At 40.7% G+C, this 17,887-nt stretch overlaps 1 protein-coding gene across 1 annotated transcript in view; it reads left to right on the top strand.

Annotated features, from left to right (window-relative positions):
• The window catches only part of LOC122561112 (adhesion G protein-coupled receptor A3), a 522,394-nt gene that overhangs the window by 490,554 nt on the left and 13,953 nt on the right, over positions 1-17,887 (top strand). Inside the window, exon 17 of the mRNA XM_043712551.1 lies at positions 2,762-2,907. Within this exon, the coding sequence (XP_043568486.1) occupies positions 2,762-2,907 (146 nt within the window). The remainder of the gene's footprint in view (positions 1-2,761; positions 2,908-17,887) is intronic.

The raw sequence follows: 17,887 nt of genomic DNA, 5'->3' as shown, positions 1-17,887 counted from the left end.
CAGCAACTGGTGTACAGGACACCAAAGTCCTCTTTCAGCTCTCCCTTTCCCAATGTATCGCCATTCAGATAATAAATTGCTTGTCTGTTTTTGCAATCAAAGTGGGTAACTTCACATTTATCCACATTATTCTTCATGGGCCATGCATTTTCCCATTCACTCAAATTGTCCCAGTCAGATTGAAGTATCTCTGTGTCTTCTCACATTTCGCATTCCCAACCGCTTTGTGTCATTTGCAAACTTGGAGAAATTACATTTAATTCCCTCACCTAAATCATTAACATATATTGTGAATAGCTGGGGTCCAAGAACTGATCCCTGTCGTACCCCACTAGTCACTACCTACCACTCAGAAAAAGACTCATTGATTTGTACTCTTTATTTCCTATCTGCCAACCAGTTCTCTATCCTCCTCACTGCAGTACTCCCAATCCACTGTGCTTTAATTTTACCTCTTACGTGGAACATATAAAAATCTTTCTGAAACTCTAAGGAAACAACATCCATGGGCTTCCCCTTATCAACTCTGCTGGTTACATCCACAAACTTCCAGTAGATTTGTCAAGCATGATTTCTGCTTCCGAAATCCAATCCTGTCATTGTTTCCTAAGTGCTCTGCTATTAAATCTTTTACATTGGCTATTAGACAATAGGCATTGTTACAAAAAAGGATTTTATATCTTTATTTTTTCTTTAATTAAACATAAACAATGCCAGTGCAGATTGTTTGTAATGTGTTGAATAGAAAGGTTTATCAGATATTGAATAGAAAAATATTTTCCAAAAACACTGTTGTTAACACATACAGTCAATTCTTCTATAATGTGATGGATGCGTTTGTGTGCAACCATGTGTTATAAAAAAAATTGCGCTTCAGAAACAGTACTTAAAGTGTTGGTGATGTAATCGTGTTACAGCCAAAACATGTTTTAAAAGTTCATGCTTTAGAAACAATATCCCCAATTCATCAATTCTGTTACAGCAAATTTGCATTGACAAAACGTGCGTTACTGCAGAATGGCCTGTACATCAGCCTTCTATCTGGGTGCCATTTTGTAGCCACAATGTTGACAGGTGTACAGAATCAATGATTCATCTATTTGTTAGTTGGGATAGCCTGGAAGAATATGTATGAAAGTTTCAAGGGCAGTACATCAAAGTATTTTAGCTGAAAATTATACACTTAGTTTATCAACTTCTGGTACTATCCATTGACCACATAAGGATCATGAAATGAACTGTTTGTGATGTAAATCAAGGATGTAGACTTTTATGTACATCCCTTCAGTACATTTTGTTCATTTGAATTATTGTAGTTGCAAACACTCTGCCACATTTGCTAAAATCAAAAATGTCAGCCTATAACTTCTGGTGCTTGTTGGATGCAGAAAGGGATCATGAATCCAATTAAATGCAGTTTTTCTTTTATGCTAACAAGATTCTATGAATACAATTTGACAAATATTCTAATGAAGTAAGAATGCTAATTAAATACTAATATAAAATAGTAAAAAACATACCTGTAAACCCCCCCATAAAGACATCAAACTTTGATCATAATGTTGCACTCCTCTCAAGATAAAATGACTGTCTCCTAAATCTGCTGGCTCTGAAAATGGTCATGCTGTGCAACATTTTTTCTGGGGTCACGCTGGTCACTTCTCTCCAACACTGATTCTGCTGAAGTTTCTGGGATCAGTGGGAAGGCACCTCACTCTTTCAGATCTGGCAGGTGGGCAAATCATTGCAAGTAAGTGTCCATCAAACCCCCACTCTATTGGAAACTCCAGCAAGTGGCCACCAGATCTGGGTAGTGCCTTTCGCCCTGCTTTATCACCCTTTGCCAGGAAATCAGTAACAGGATTTGTTTTTCATGTAGTTCACTTGCAAGTTTCTGGAGGGTTTGCCTGTCTGAATGTTCTGGCTCCTAGATATAGTTTAAGGAACAGGAGACTCACCATGGACTAGTTTTGTAAGCGGTCTGTTAAACTCCCCATCTTTAAAGAGGAGTGGAAAATCTCATGGTCAACCAGGACCAGTATATTTGGATCCACATCTGCTGCTGAGTGTTCTGTTGATTTGTATCCAATATCCAGCATGTGTACAGTGCAACAGCCATGTAAAATTGACCCTTAGAATATTAGTGATTTCATGAATATGTTCAATAATCATTTTAAATGAAATGTAACTGGAGTTGAATCCCAAATGGCAGAGGTGGTGAGAAGCTGATATATTTACTGTCTGAGTCTTAGGAACTATGAGAGACAGATCTTAAAAAGATTTCAATATTTGCCAGTTTGAATTATACATGGATATTCATTCAGACTGTGCCCTCTGAACAATGTTCAAATATTCAAACTCTCTCATGAGACTTCTCAAAAATAAAAGCCAACAGGAATAGCTTCTCATTCCAATATCTTAATTGCCAGGCACACAAGGATTGTATACTGTGTAATGACACCACAGAGGGTTTTATATTGTATGATAAAGCCAGTTTTAGCCGTTACACTGAGCATAAATGTCTATGATGGCTTTCCCTTTTTCTGCGTGTGTAATGCAGCTTTTTTTTATTTCAAAAATATACTTTATTCATAAAATTATTTTGATATCTCTACAATTGGTGATGCTGTACATACGTATACATTCCATTTTTTTACATACAGAGATCGGAATTAATCATTCGCATGTACAAATCTGTACATTGACCATCCAGGTATTTTGCTGAGGCTGCTTGTGTAATGCAGATACTTTTATGTTTTAGGTCGGAATTGTTTTACATTATTCCACCCTATCTACAATCTTCTGGACTTGTGTCACTGCCAGGAATATTTACAAGCAAGTGACCAGAAAAGTCCCTCAGTACCATGACAATGACCAGCCACAACACACTCAGCAACCGATGTTGAGGTAAGTATCAAGAGTATTAAAAACTTTGAAGAAACAACGACATGTTGTTTGTATTGATGATGAATATTAGAATGCAAATGAAGTGAATGGTCAACTTGAAGCTGTGAGAAGCATTTACTGAGAAAGATGTTCTATGCGTGTCTGTATGTTCTTACCCCTGCATTTGTTTTACTCCCTTTGTCACATCCATGTAGTCCCTTCCATGCAATGCACCAGCCAGAAGGAAAAGCTAATAAAATGTGAAATGGTTGTTACTGGTCTGAATTGGTTTGTCTGCCTTAAAACAGAATTCTATTTCTGACAATTCCAATCATTTCCATGTTATCCGTTTGATAACACAATTACAGAAGGTACAACGCTATCAAACTGTTTTGACTGCTCATCACTTTTAATATAATGTTGCACAAAGGGATTCAGGACAATAGACTCTATTAATTTCAGCTGGGGTTGTTGGGAAGAGGGTAGGAAAGGAGTCACTATTGACACAAATGGAAGAATAGTTCGAGGATATGGGGAGGGAAGGAGTTTGAAAAAAGAAAACCAATAAATAGGACAGGACTGGGGATGTGGAAGAGAAAGGAGAGCAAGAATATTGAACAAGAAGAGGAGAGTGGAGATTAGAGGAATGGTGAAAGTGGACAAGGGTGAATGATGGGCCAGCTAAGAAAGGTCAGATCAAAGGAAATGAAAATGAGGTTAAGGGGAGATTGAATTTGTGCAAGAAGAGTCTCTGAGGAGAACTTCAATAGTGTCAGTTAGTGGGCTGGGATGAGGGCAAGGGAATTTGGTGTACATGGCACAGAGAATTAACAGTCAAGAGTGTGGTGCTGGAAAAGCACAGTAAGTCAGGCAGCATCTGAGAAGCAGGAGGATCAACATTTCAGGCAGAAGCCTTTCATCAGGAATGAAGGGCTAATTGCCCGAAATGTCAATTCTCCTGCTGCTCAGATGCTATCTGACCCGCTGTGCTTTTCCAACACCACACTCTCGACTCTGATCTTCAGCATCTGCAGTCCTCACTTTCTGCACAGACAATTAACAGCACTGTTTAGTTGGAAGAGAAATTATAGGCAACAGGAAAATGCATATCTATAGGAACTTAATCTGAATGAGTTGAGTGCAATGTGGGACTTAATGTTCAGAATTGGAGTGATATTTTTCTCACTCATGAAGGTGGGGAGTGGCTTGTCGTTTAATGGAAGATCTGGGAGTAATTGCCCGTGAGATGCAGCTAAAATATTATTGTTTTTGGTTTTCTTGTTTCTTTGCCACTCGTTCTGCTGTCGCACTGCTAGATCAGGAATCTCAGTTCGACATTATTAGAAACGTTTCCTAATCTTTTTATGGTGGGAGAAGGCTGAGAGAAAAAAATATTATTTTCAGCTCTTCTTCATTCAGTGTCTCAGCCACTATCGGGTTGCAACCTTAATGTTTATATGTTTTGAAACTCCTTCAGTCTTCACTTTGGGATTTTACTTGTGACCGCACTTCACTACTCCACTTGGAATATGCATTTGCTGTACCATTTTGCAATCTTTCCTGTGCCCAGCGAGCTTGATTCACGCATTCTTACTGATTAGTTCATTTACATTTTGTTTCAATTTTAAAAGCATCAATGGATTACAGTCACTAAAGTTGATTTATGGCCTTGCCAGCTTCTGCTGACATTTCCTGCAATATCATGAAAGGTATTCTGTTTGGGGGATACAGATGAGGATTTGTTCAAGTTACCAGCTGTGCTGTCCCCTAACATTACTTCGAGCTCCACTGGTTTCAGTTTGTCACATAACAGCAACACAAATGCTGCAAAATATTTTAACATTCAATTTATTTTGCTAGGATTTAAGGCACTATTATTCCCTTTTTGTCTTATTTAAAGTTTATTTTCATTCCTTCGTACTTTTTAATTTTCTCGTGTTCAATGTTTCAGGGAAATTTTCAAATCTCTTTTCTTTGGTGTAAAACAAAATGGATCCCAGTGGAGGATCTCAGTGAGAATATATAGTTGCCCACTAATACTCAGATAATGTTAGAGTTTTGCTGGTGCAAAGATACTAGCTTGATTATCTCTCATTTGCTGAAAGTGCTTTGGGCAAATACAGTGGTTATGGGATAAGAAAATTTATATGAAGTAGCTCACCAAAACCGTTACTAATATTTACAACAAAGTACAGATTTATGACAACTCACATATAGCACAAGACATGGATATTGTACTTATGAAGTTCTTACTGGAAAATGAGCATTCATATTTATACAGTCTTTATTCTGCTATCAACTTCCTGGGGGTTACCATTGACCATAAACTCAACTGGACTCCTTATATAAGAACAGTGGCTACAGAGGCTAGGAACGCATCATTGAGTTATGCACCATTTGACTCCCTTAAACATGGCCATGGTCTTCAAGGCACAAGTCAGGAGTGTGGAAGAATACACCCCACATGCCTGGATGAGTGCAGCTCTATCAACACTCAAAAAGCTGAACATCATCCACAATAAAGCAGCCCACTTGATTGGCACCACATCCACATTCAGTCCCTCTACCACTGATGCTGAATAGCAACAGTGTGTACTATCTATGAGATGCAGTGCAGGAATTCAACAAGGCCCTTCTAACCCATGATAATACTGAAGAGACGGCATGTGAAATGTGTTAGGTGGCCAGCCCACCCCAATCCATCCTAACCCATTCCCCATTATGTAGGGGGCATGGAAAACACCATGAGGTTGCCTATCTTTAGACTTATTGAGGTCCTTAGCTGTCCAATCAAGTGACAATTAAGGGTTTCAGTCTATCACCACTGCTTTAAAATGCTGGGCAGCAGAAGGTGGGCGAGAGGCAAAGACTTTTAAAAATGGCTGTTTTGAAAGGGCAGGAAATAAGTGGGGGGGAGGGGTGCCATCCAAAACGTTACCCTCGACACTTCGATCCTTACTGAATGAATTGCAAATATCACCTTGTTCAAATCCCCGACCCCTCTCACTATAAAGGGCTGGAGCTGACCTCATTCCAGGTGCCATTAATCTTCTTTATAGCATTGTGTGGGGCAAGATACCACCAAAAGATTCATCGGGTGGCCAAGCTAAAACAACAGCTGTTGTAATTTTTCACATCATCATACTCTATTTAAAAAAACCCCTGGCTGTTTAAAGATTCTCCTTTCTTACAGCTTGTGGGCATATTTCCAAAAATTATACAAGGTTCACTGGTGTTCCACTTGTTATCCAATCAATTCTTCTCTCACTCACAAAAAGATGTTTCCCTGCATGAAACCGAGCAGAATAGGTAGGAGTCATGTGAATTCAGGATTACAAGAATCTCAGGAAGAAAATTCTGGAACTCAAATAAACCTCACAAATGATCTCAGATCTCACAGAAATTAACCCTGACATTATCCAAAATCTAATCTTGATAGAGGTTGCAGGTTATTTTGGGCCTCTGAGGTTCTATGAGGTAGAATTGCTGTCAGAAAACAACCACATTTATGCACACACAGAATCATTGACCTTCAGAGATGTTCTGTGTTTAACGTTTTGAGGAATACCGTTTGTGAAGGTTGTGATCTTACAGGGGTGACAAAATTAAATGTGTGTCATAATACTGATTATCTGCTTCTGCCATAATATTTTCTTGCCTGGATGCATTAATGCCAGACTGTATTTATTGATATAGATATTCTGATTAGAATACTGGCAGCAATCTGCCTATTTTAAATGGCTACGACATTGTAACTTTATAATCAGAAAATCTAGGCCTGCGCCTGACAATTTTTTTGAGGGAAAAGAATCAACTCATTTCAATGAAATATCAGTGGTAAGGCCAGCTGGGTTGTCTCCAGTAATATTTCAGAAAGAGGTTATGTTGGAGATAGAAGCAGTGGATATTACATTCTTTCGGTGAAACAGAAGCAGTGTAGCCTGAGATCCTGATAGAAACAGACATATCATCTCTCATTCCTGATAGTCTTTGTAATTATGCCTAACTAATTAATGTAACTTGTACCAGCTATTATCATGCAGCAAACTACATCTTGTTGGGTCAGACAAGTGCATCACCTTATTAAGACCTCAATAGTGGTTTATTCTGTACCACCACTAGTTTGACAAGCCCTTAGACTCAGCATGGAAATAAGGATTGAAGACTTATGTAGCGCATGATGGTGTTTATACTTCTGAGACAGGATACCTGTGTTCAAGTTGCACCAAAGGTATGTAATACTGTTTCTGAACAGATTGATTAAAAATATCCACAAAGAAGAATTAGTGGTTGCACCCAGTCTTAAACACAAATCACTAAAGTTTGATACTACATGAGATGATTATTGTGAGTTCATTGCAAAAAAGACTTCAAAGAAACAAGAAGTAAAATAATTCATTTGATCTCGGAGAAAAAACAGTTTTGGAAGAAAAGTGAGCTTACTACTTTAAGAGCATGACGCTTTAAGAATACATGGTGTGTCAATCAACAACTGAAAGGAGGTAAACAAACAGTCAGCACTGCTTCTGGAAGCAGCAGCAGGGCAAAAGCAGCACTTCAGAAGAAAAACTTCACTTCAGAACATACAATGGACTTAAGAAAAGCAGCGTGGCATAGGAAGAAAGTAAAAACCCATCATTGAAGATGTTAAAGAATTTCTGCAGAAGAAGGATTTGTGGAAGAAGTTCAGAGCTCTTCCCATGGGCAAGAGTGGTAAACTTTAAAATAAAAGCACAAAAGACCAGACTGGGAAGAATAGAGGTAGAAAGGAAGACTTGTCCTTCAAAATGAACACCAATGCCATCATGAGGAAGGCTCCATGGGATATGGCCACACAATGAAGCAAGAGTCAGAACAGTAATTTATACAAAGGAACTAAGTCAAAAAAGTCACCAAGTACATTTAAAGTGATGAAAGGACAATTTAATGATTTTGAAGACACAAACCAACAGATCTGATTGCCTGCTTCAATAGTGTAGGGATTCTATGACTAGTAGAAGAATGTTAAGATTGTGCTAAGATCAGGGCAGGCATAATTTAAATATTGATTTTGGCAGGAAGATTTATTAATGCCACGGACATAGAGGTTTATTTCAAAACATTGTGCAAGGGGACCTGCACAGTTTAGATAATCAAAGCTGAAAAAGCAGAACACTTCAATCTTGGCTGGCGACGTCGGGAACCACCATTTTGATCAGGAACAAAGGTGAGAATGTCCTCAGTACAGAAATACAGTATTGCCATAATGCAGAATCAAAATTGTTGTTACTGAATATAGAATATCATACAGCAGATGCATGGAAACCATCACCACCACTACCTCAAATTCCCCTCCAAGCCACACACCATCCTGACTTGCAGCTGTATTACCGATCCTTCATTATGGCAGGTCAAATATTGGAGTTCTTTGCAAATAGCATTTTGGGTGTTCTTGCACACTTAGGACTGCACCTTCTCCAGGGCAATAAATGTTCGCCTAATCAGCAATTTCCAGTTTCATTGAATGAATAACAAAATATAGCATTGTTGTAATAGTGTTCTTGCAAAGAAAGAAAATACTGCAATATTGCTATTTAACAGAGTATAAAAGTTTGAGCAGACTTATTCAAAATAATTTAAATAACATTTATTTAATACAAGATGACAAGCTTTAAAGCCACCATCTTTCAGGAAATGAAGAAAAACTGTATTGAGATCCTGCAGATTTAAAGCAGCTAACAAGAATAAATAATTATGTTAAAAAGGAATGGCGGAAGAGATATTATTGCCATTAAAATTTATTGTCAGACATGGGCCATGTAGAACACAGGATTAGACATGGGAGAAGACCATTAAGACATAGAACTGCTTCCAAATTAAATACTCAATCACATGCTGAAAAAAATTAAACACACTAATATACTCAGTAGGTCCTACAGCTGATGACATTATAAATTGGCAAAATATAAAAGAAGATACTTTTGAAGAATTTTTAGCAGTTTTTGATAAATTCTTCAATCTGAGAAATAATAATGTTCTTGGCTTTGAATGTCAACTTCAGCAACACATTCCACCCCGGCCTTAAATTCACCTGGGCTATCTCTGGCACCTCTCTCCCCTTCCTGGACATCTCCATCTCCACCAATGGTGACCGACTTAACACTGACATCTTATACAAACCCACCGATTCTCACAGCTACCTGGATTAAACCTCCTCCCACCCTGCCTCCTGCAAAATGCTCTCCCTTATTCCCAATTCCTCCGCACCAACTCCATCTGCTCCCAGGAGGACCAGCTCCACCACAGAACACACCAGAGGACTCCATCTTTAAAGACAGCTATAAATGTCAACTGTCCTCAAGGAAAAAGCCTACAAATCTTCCAACTCTACAGACAATGTGTTCTGGAAGAATTGTAAAATGCCGACAGACCACCCCTCCCCCTTCTGTAAACAACTGAGGTCCCAATAGTGATCCTTGTGGTAATCCACTTGTCACATCTTGCCACCCATTTTTCCAATGATCTACCTACTTTGTATTTCCTGTTGTTTAATCAATCCTCTAACCATCCTGATACAATTTTACGAACGCTATTAAGTTGACAAAGTCCTGACTAAAATCCTAGAATCCCTACAGTGTGGAAACAGGCCATTTGGCCCAACAAATCTGTACTGACTGTCTGAAGAGTATCCCACCCAGACCCTATTACTGTACATTTCCCCTGACTAATGCATCTAATCTACACATCTCTGAACACTATGAGCAATTAGCATAGCCAGTTCACCTATCTGGCATTTCTTTGGACTGTGGGAGGAAACCAGAGCACCCAGAGGAAACACACGCAGACACAGGGAGAATGTACAAACTCCACACAAACAGTCGCCTGAGGCTGGACTCAAATCTGGGTCCCTGGTGCTGTGAGGCAGCAGTGCTACCACTGAGCCACCATGCCATGGACTTGCAATTTAATCAACAAAAATGTCCAACATTCCTTGAATCATATTAATAGGGAAAACATAAATAAATACCTGAAGGCCTTTACTCAGCATGATTTCAGTATTTGATGCTCATGAGGTCTTGCACAAATTAGCAGTCATGATTAAGACAGGTCAATTTTTAAGAAATGATTCAATATGTTCATGAAGTTATTTTATCATTTTTGTTCATGCATTCATGGATCAGTGCATCATTGAAACAATTAGGACTTATTGTTTATTCCTAATTATTCTTGTGATGGTGAGTTGTCTGCCTTCTGGAACTGCTGTTGTCCACGTAGTGCAGGTACACTGCAAGTGCTATAAGGAAGGGAGTTCCAGCATTTTGATATCGAAGGAAGCACTGAAGGTGTGAACTTGTACAGGAGCTTATAGGTGATGTTCATTTGTGTCCTTCAAGGGCTTAGAGAGCAAGGGTTTGCTGATGCTTTCAAAGGAGGTTTGTCCAGTTGCTTGAGGATTGTGGCTGGAAGAGCTGCTCCTTTTTAGGTGTTGGAGGTGATTTCCTTGAATGCCAGGAGCAGCAATTACTGTTTTATATGCTATTGCATTGTTTTAGAACTTTTGGAGGAAAAAGCTGTTAAAACAACGGCACTTTTAAAAGGAAGAAAGGCAGACAAAGAAAGCGAGCTCGTGATCGGGAGGGAGAGAGAAAAAGAAACCTACATTGCTAACTGACACAGCAGTGAATCTGCACAGTAACTGCCTTTGCTGTTTGAGTTCATGTATCGCTGGACATCGGAGTGCGTCTGGGAAAATTAACAAACAGCCGACCTTGGAGGAACCTTGTGTGGGAGAACTCACAGTACAGGAACAAATAAGTGCATGGTTTTTAATGTGTAGTCTTGCTGTAGGTTTGCAGTACTGAATAGAGTGGGCTCCTTCTTGGTTATATGGAGCAAAGATGTCCTTTAGTCAAGTCATATGCTCTTTCTATTGGATGTGGGAGTTTAGGGAGCGATTCCATGTTACTGATGATTATGTCTGCAGGAAGTGTATTTGGTTGTGAATCCCATCGGATTGCATAGACTGGTTGGAGTGACATTAGAGGCAATGAGGAATTTACAGGGTGTGATGAAGGGAGAAAAGTGCAGATACAGTCAGGTAGATGGGTTAACTCAAGGAAAGGTAAGAGAGGTAGGCAGTTAGTGCAGGAGTCTCCAATGGCTATCCCCATTTCAAACAAGTATGCTGTTTTGGAAAATGTAGGGGGTGATGGATTCTCAGGGGAATGTAACACAAACAGCCAAGTTTCTGGTATTGAGACAGGCTCTAATATAATGAGGGGTACGTCAGGTTCCCAGCAATCAATTGTGATAGGGGACTCTCTAGTCCGAGGCACAGACAGACATTTCTGTGGCCAGCAGTGAGAAATCAGAATGGTGTGTTGCCTTCCTGATGCCAAGATTAAGGATATCTTAGAGAGGGTTTAGAATGTCCTCAAAGAGGAAATAGACCAGCAGGAGATCATTGTACACATTGGAACTAACAACATAGGAAGGGAAATGAATGAGATTTTGAAGGGAGAATATAGAAAATTAGGCAAGAATTTAAAAAGGAGGTCCTTGAGAGTAGTAATATCTGCTGTGAGTTAGTGATGGTTGGAATAGGAGGATAGAGCAGATGAATATATGGCTGAGGACCTGGTGCAGGGGAGAAGGATTCACATTTTTGGATCATTGGTATCTCTTATGGGGTAGAAGTGACCTGTACAAGAGGATGATTTGCACCTGAATTGGAAGGGGACTAATATACTGGCAGGGAGATTTGCTAGAGCTGCTTGGGAGGATTTAAACTATTAGGGTTGGGGGGGAACCCAGGGTAATAGTGAGGAAAGAGATCAATCTGAGACTGGTATAGTTGGGAAAAGGAATAAGTCAAACAGTCAGGAGCAAAGCAGAGAACAAGGTAGGACTGATTAAATTAAACTGCAATTACTTCAATGCAAAAGGCCTAACAGGGAAGGCAGATGAACTCAGGGCGTGGTTCGGAACATGGGACTGGGATATAATAGCAATTACAGAAATGTGGCTCAGAGATGAACAGGAACATCTAATGTTCCAGGATACAAATGCTACAGGAAGGATAGAAAGTTGGAACAAGAGAGAGGAGGGGAAGTGGTGTTTTTGATAAGGGACAGTATTACTGCTATACTTAGGGAGGATATTCCTGGGAATACATCCAAGGAAGTTATGTAGGTGGAACTGAGAAATAAGAAAGGGATGGTCATCTTATTGGGATTGTATTATAGACCCCCTAATAGTCAGTGGAAAATTGAGGAACAAATTTGTAAGGAGAACTTAGTTATCTGTAAGAATAATAGGGTGGTTATGGTAAGGGATTTTCACTTTCCAAACATAGACTGGGACTGCCGAAGTGTTAAGTGTTTAAATGGAGAGGAAATTTATTAAACGTGTACAAGAACATTTTCTGATTCAGTATATGGATATACCTATTAGAGAAGGTGCAAAACCTGCCCTACTCTTGGGAAATAAGGCAGGGCAGATGACTGAGGTGTCAGTGAGGGAGCAGTTTGGGGCCAGCAACCAGAATTCTACTAGTTTTAAAATGGTGGTGGAAAAGGATCAACCGGATCTAAAAGTTGAAATTCTAAATTGGAGGAAGGCCAATTTTGACAGAATTAGGCAAGATCTTTCAAAAACTTATTGGGGGCAGATGTTCGCAGGTAAAGGGATGACTGGAAAATGGGAAGCCTTCAAAAATGAAATAATGAGAGTCCAATGACAGTATATTCCTGTTAGGGTGAAAGGAAAAGCTGGTAGATATAGGGAATGCTGAATGACTGAAGAAATTGAGGCTTTGGTTAAGAAAAAGAAGGAAGCATATGTCAAGTGTAGACAGGATAGATCGAGTGACTCCTTAGAGTATAAAAACAGTAGGAGTATACTTAAGAGGGAAATCAGGAAAGCAAAAAGGGAACATGAGATAGCTTCGGCAATTAGGGTTAAGGAGAATGCAAAGAGTTTTTACAAATACATTAAGGACAAAAGGGTAACTAGGGAGAGAATAGAGCACCTCAAAGATCAGCAAGGTAGCAACAGTGTGGAGCTGCAGGAGATGGGGGAGATACTAAAGGGTATTTTGCATCAATGTTCACTATGGAGAAGGACATGGAAGACATAGAATGTGAAGAAATTTCGAAAAATGTGACATTTTGAAAATGGTCCATATTACAGAGGAGGACATGCAGGATGTCTTGAAACGCATAAAAGTGGATAAATCCCCAGGACCTGATCAGGTGTACCCTAGAACTCTGTGGGAAGCCAGGGAAGTGATTGCTGGGCCCCTTGCTGAGATATTTGTATCAGCGATAGTCACAGGTAAGGTGCTGGAAGACTGGAGGTTGGCTAATGTGGGCCACTATTTAAGAAGATGGTAAGGAAAAGCCAAGGAACTATAGACTGGTGAGCCTGACATTGATGGTGAGCAAGTAGTTGGAGGGAATTCTGAGGAATAGGATTTACATGTATTTGGAAAGGCAAGGACTGAATAGGAATAGTCAGCATAGCTTTGTGCATGGGAAATCATGTCTCACGGACTTGATTGATGTTTTTGAAGTCGCGTTCCCAGCTGCTCCCCCATCTTTGACTCTCAGCCCGCTTGGGCTGCCCCCTCGTTCCTGTTGGGAGCTTGTGCTCGGGGCATCGACTCTCCTGCTCCTCGGGTGCTGCCTGGCTGGCTGTGCTTTTCCAGCATCACACTTCTCAACTCTGATGTCCAGTATCTGCAGTCCTCACTTTCTCCCTGCAGAGGAGATTTACCAGAATGCTGCCTGAACTGGAGGGCAGGTCTTATGAAGAAAGGTTGAGGCAGCTAGGGCTTTTCTCATTGGAGCAGAGAAGGATGAGAGTTGACTTGATAGAGGTGTAGAAGATGTTGAGAGGCAAAGACCTTTTCCCATGGCAGAAATGTCTATCACAAGGGGCCATCATTTTAAGGTAATTGGAGGAAGGATTAGGGGAGATGTCAGAGGTAGGTTCTGTACACAGAGGGTGGTGGGAACGTGGGATGCACTGCCAGTGGTGGTAGTAGAATGAGATACATTAGGGACATTTAAGCGACTCTTAGATAGGCACATAGGAGATAGTACAATAAACGGTATGAAGGTGAGTCTGATCTTAGAGTAGGATAGAAGGCCAGCACATCATTGAGGGCCAAAGGGCCTGTACTGTGCTGTACTGTTCTATGTTCTAAGTAACAAAGAGGATTGATGAAGGCAGAGCGGTAGACATGATCTATATGGACTTCAGTAAGGCGTTCAACAAAGTTCCTCATGAGAGGCTGGTTGGCAAGGTTAGATCACATGGACTACAGAGAGAACTAGCCATTTGGATACAGAACTGGCTTGAAGGTAGAAGACAGAAGGTGGTGGTGGACAGTTGTTTTTCAGACTGGAGGCCTGTGACCAGTGGAGTGCCACAAGGATCAGTGCTGGGTCCACCACTTTTTGGCTGTGAATATAGGAGGTACAGTTAGTAAGTTTGCAGATGACACCAAAATTGGAGGTGTAGTGGACGAAGAAGGTTACCTCAGATTACAATGGGATCTTGATCGGATGGGCCAATGAGCTGAGAAGAGGCAGATGAAGTTGAATTCAGATAAATGCGAGGTGCTGCATGTTGGGAAAGCAAATCAGAGTAGGACTTATACACTTAATGGTAAGGTCCTAAAGAGTGTTGGTGAACAAAGCGACCTTGGTGTGCAGGTTCATAATTCCTTGAAAGTGGAGTCGCAGATAGATAGGATAGTGAAGAAGGCATTTAGTATGCTTTCCTTTATTTGTCAGAGTATTGAGTACAGGGGTTGGGAGGTCATGTTGTGGCTGTACAGGACATTGGCTAGGCCACTGTTGGAATATTGCGTGCAATTCTGGTCTCCTTCCTATTGGAAGGATGTTGTGAAACTTGAAAGGGCTCAGAAAAGATTTACAAGGATGTTGCCAGGGTTGGAGGATTTGAGCTACAGGGAGAGGCTAAACAGGCTGGGGCTGTTTTCCCTGGAGCGTTGGAGGCTGAGGGATGACTTTATTGAGGTTTATAAAATCATGAGGGGCATGGATAGAATAAATAGACAAGGTCTTTTCCTGGGGTGGGGAGTCCAGAACTAGAGGGTTTAGGGTGGGATGGGAAAGATTTAAAAGGGACCCAAGGGGCAACTTCTTCATGTAGAGGGTGGTGTGTATATGGAATGAGCTGCAAGAGGAAGTGGTGGAAGCTGTTACATTTGCAACATTTAAAAGGCACCTGGATGGGTATATGAATAGGAAGGGTTTAGAGGGATATGGGCCAGGTGCTGGCAAATGGGACTTGATGAGGTGAGGATATCTGGTCAGCATGGATTAGTTGGACGGAAGGGTCTCTTTTTGCGCTGTACATCTCTGTGACTCTATGACTCTATAATACATGGAGCTGAGAAGCCCTCTCCAGGGGACTGTGGCATATTGATGAATGATTCTTTCAGAAGGAAATAACTTGTAGATTGAGGTGTTTTATAAGATAATTCTCAGGAGCTGTAAGAAACAAACATGAGTGCACACCATTTTAGTAAGTTAATAGCCCTTATTGTAGTTCATTATTTTATATCCAATAATATTAGTGTTTTGATGTTTTGTCATGTAGTTTTATTGATTACAATGAGGTGTTCAGATTGTCTTGAGTTATTAATAGTCCCTAACCAGATTGTATTACAGTAGTATGTTGCAATGGAAGTCACATCCATTAGCAACAGACCCCAAATTAATACTACATAGAAAATTAATACTACATGCCTTCTTCACTATCCTATCTACCTGCGACTCCACTTTCAAGGAATTATGAACCTGCACACCAAGGTCTCTTTGTTCACCAACACTCTGTAGGACCTTACCATTAAGTGTATAAGTCCTACTCTGATTTGCTTTCCCAAAATGCAGCACCTCACATTTATCTGAATTCAACTTCATCTGCCTCTTCTCAGCTCATTGGTCCATATGATCAAGATCCCATTGTAATCTGAGGTAACCTTCTTCACTGTCCACTACACCTCCAATTTTGGTGTCATCTGCAAACTTACTAACTGTACCTCCTATATTCACATCCAAATAGATAGCAGAGAAAGGCCAGAGAGGAGGAAAGAAGGAAATGAATGGAAGAAGGCAGCAAATATGAATAAAAGAGAAAGTGAAAGAGAACAGAGCAGTGAAGGGGAACGATAAGGCGAGGCTGCAAGCAGTGCTTTAGTGAAGAATAAAAAGAAAAGCTTGGAGAGTTTTAAAATGGAAGAGGAAAGACAGCATCAGCATTAATTGATCGATATTGTGACAGAATAATGCAAGCATGTAGCCAATGAGCAAAGAAGGAGTGTGAGCTTAACTTCAGGAGCAGGGGAAAAGATCCTTGCATAAGATGATGGGTGCAAGAGATCACCCATCTCTGGGACTGCAGATGCTGGAGATCAGTGTCAAAAAATGTGGCGCTGGAAAAGCACAAAAGGTCAGGCAGTACCTTAGGAGCAGGAGAATAACTGTTTCAGGCATAAGCCCTTCATCAGGAATCAGGAACATTCCTGATGAAGGGTTTATGCCTGAAACGTCGATTCTCCTGCTCCTTGGATGCTGCCTGACCTGCTGCGCTTTTCCAGCACACATTTTTCAGCTCTGATCTCCAGCATCTGCAGTCCTCACTTTCTCCTAGTTGACTAAGTGAGGAGACTCAGCACATCACTGCTGTGAAGATCTCTGTCAGGTGGGTGATAAAAAGTCAAGGATACAGGAGGATCTTTCTTTTCCTCATTTCAATTTCTGCTGAAAGAAAATAATGATCATTTGCAAACCTTTAATTTCTGCAGAAAGAAACAAATTATGATGAAAACCGTAACTCATAGTTTCTATCTCCATAAGACAAAGTTAAGTTGCTGCCTAAATCACAGTAACACACTGCTAATTAAAAGATATGCAAATTGCTGCAGTATTAAAAGCTGTGGAGGGGTGAGAATTGTAATATGGGGGAGCAGATGGAATTGGGTACAGGTTAAGTGATTGAACTGACAATAAATAGTCAAGCTTGGGGCAGGTGCACTTGTGGTACAGTGGTAGTGATTCTATCTCTGAGCCTAGAGACCTGGATTCAAGACCCACCTGCTCCAGAGGTGTGTTGTGACATCTCTCAATGGGTTGCTAATAAGATAGCTAGATGGGATAAGAAAGCTGTTCTTGGTAAAAGATAGTAATCCACTCCTCTCAGGAGTTGTGACTGTAGAGTAATGATTTCTGTTCAGCTGAAGATTGTCAAATTTTAGACGTTAGGTGCAGGAATAGGCCATGCTGCCCTTCGAGCCTGCACCACCATTCAATATGATCATGGCTGATCATCCTTAATCAGTATCCTGTTCCTGTATCTCCATAATAACCCTTGATTCCACTCCTGTTCCTGCCTTATCTCCATAACCCTTGATTCCACTATCTTTGAGGCTCTATCCAACTCTTTCTTAAATGAATCCAGAGACTGGGCCTCCACTGTCCTCTGGGGCAGAGCATTCCACACAGCCACCACTCTCTGGGTGAAGAAGTTTCTCCTCATCTCTGTCCTAAATGGTCTACCCCGTATTTTTAAGCTGTGTCCTCTGGTTCGGCACTCACCCATCAGCGGAAACATGTTTCCTGCCTCCAGAGTGTCCAATCCTTTAATAATCTTATACATCTCAATCAGATCCCCTCTCAGTCTTATAAACTCAAGGGTATACAAGCCCAGTCACCCCAGTCTTTCAGTGTAAGGTAGTCCCACCATTCCAGGAATTGACCTCGTGAACCTACACTGCACTCCCTCAATAGCCAGAATGTCTTTCCTCAAATTTAGATACCAGAACTGCACACAGTACTCCAGGTATGGTCTCACCAGGGCCCTGTACAGCTGCAGAAGGACCTCTTTGCTTCTATACTCAATCCCTCTTGTTATGAAGGCCAGCATGCTATTAGCCTTCTTCACTACCTGCATGCTTACCTTCATTGACTAGTGTACAAGAACACCCAGA

This window comes from Chiloscyllium plagiosum, chromosome 22 (assembly GCF_004010195.1).
Source record: "Chiloscyllium plagiosum isolate BGI_BamShark_2017 chromosome 22, ASM401019v2, whole genome shotgun sequence".
Classification (NCBI taxonomy): Eukaryota; Metazoa; Chordata; class Chondrichthyes; order Orectolobiformes; family Hemiscylliidae; genus Chiloscyllium; species Chiloscyllium plagiosum.
Note: the sequence above shows the minus strand (reverse complement) of the source record. Positions and strands in the feature narration are given on the sequence as shown.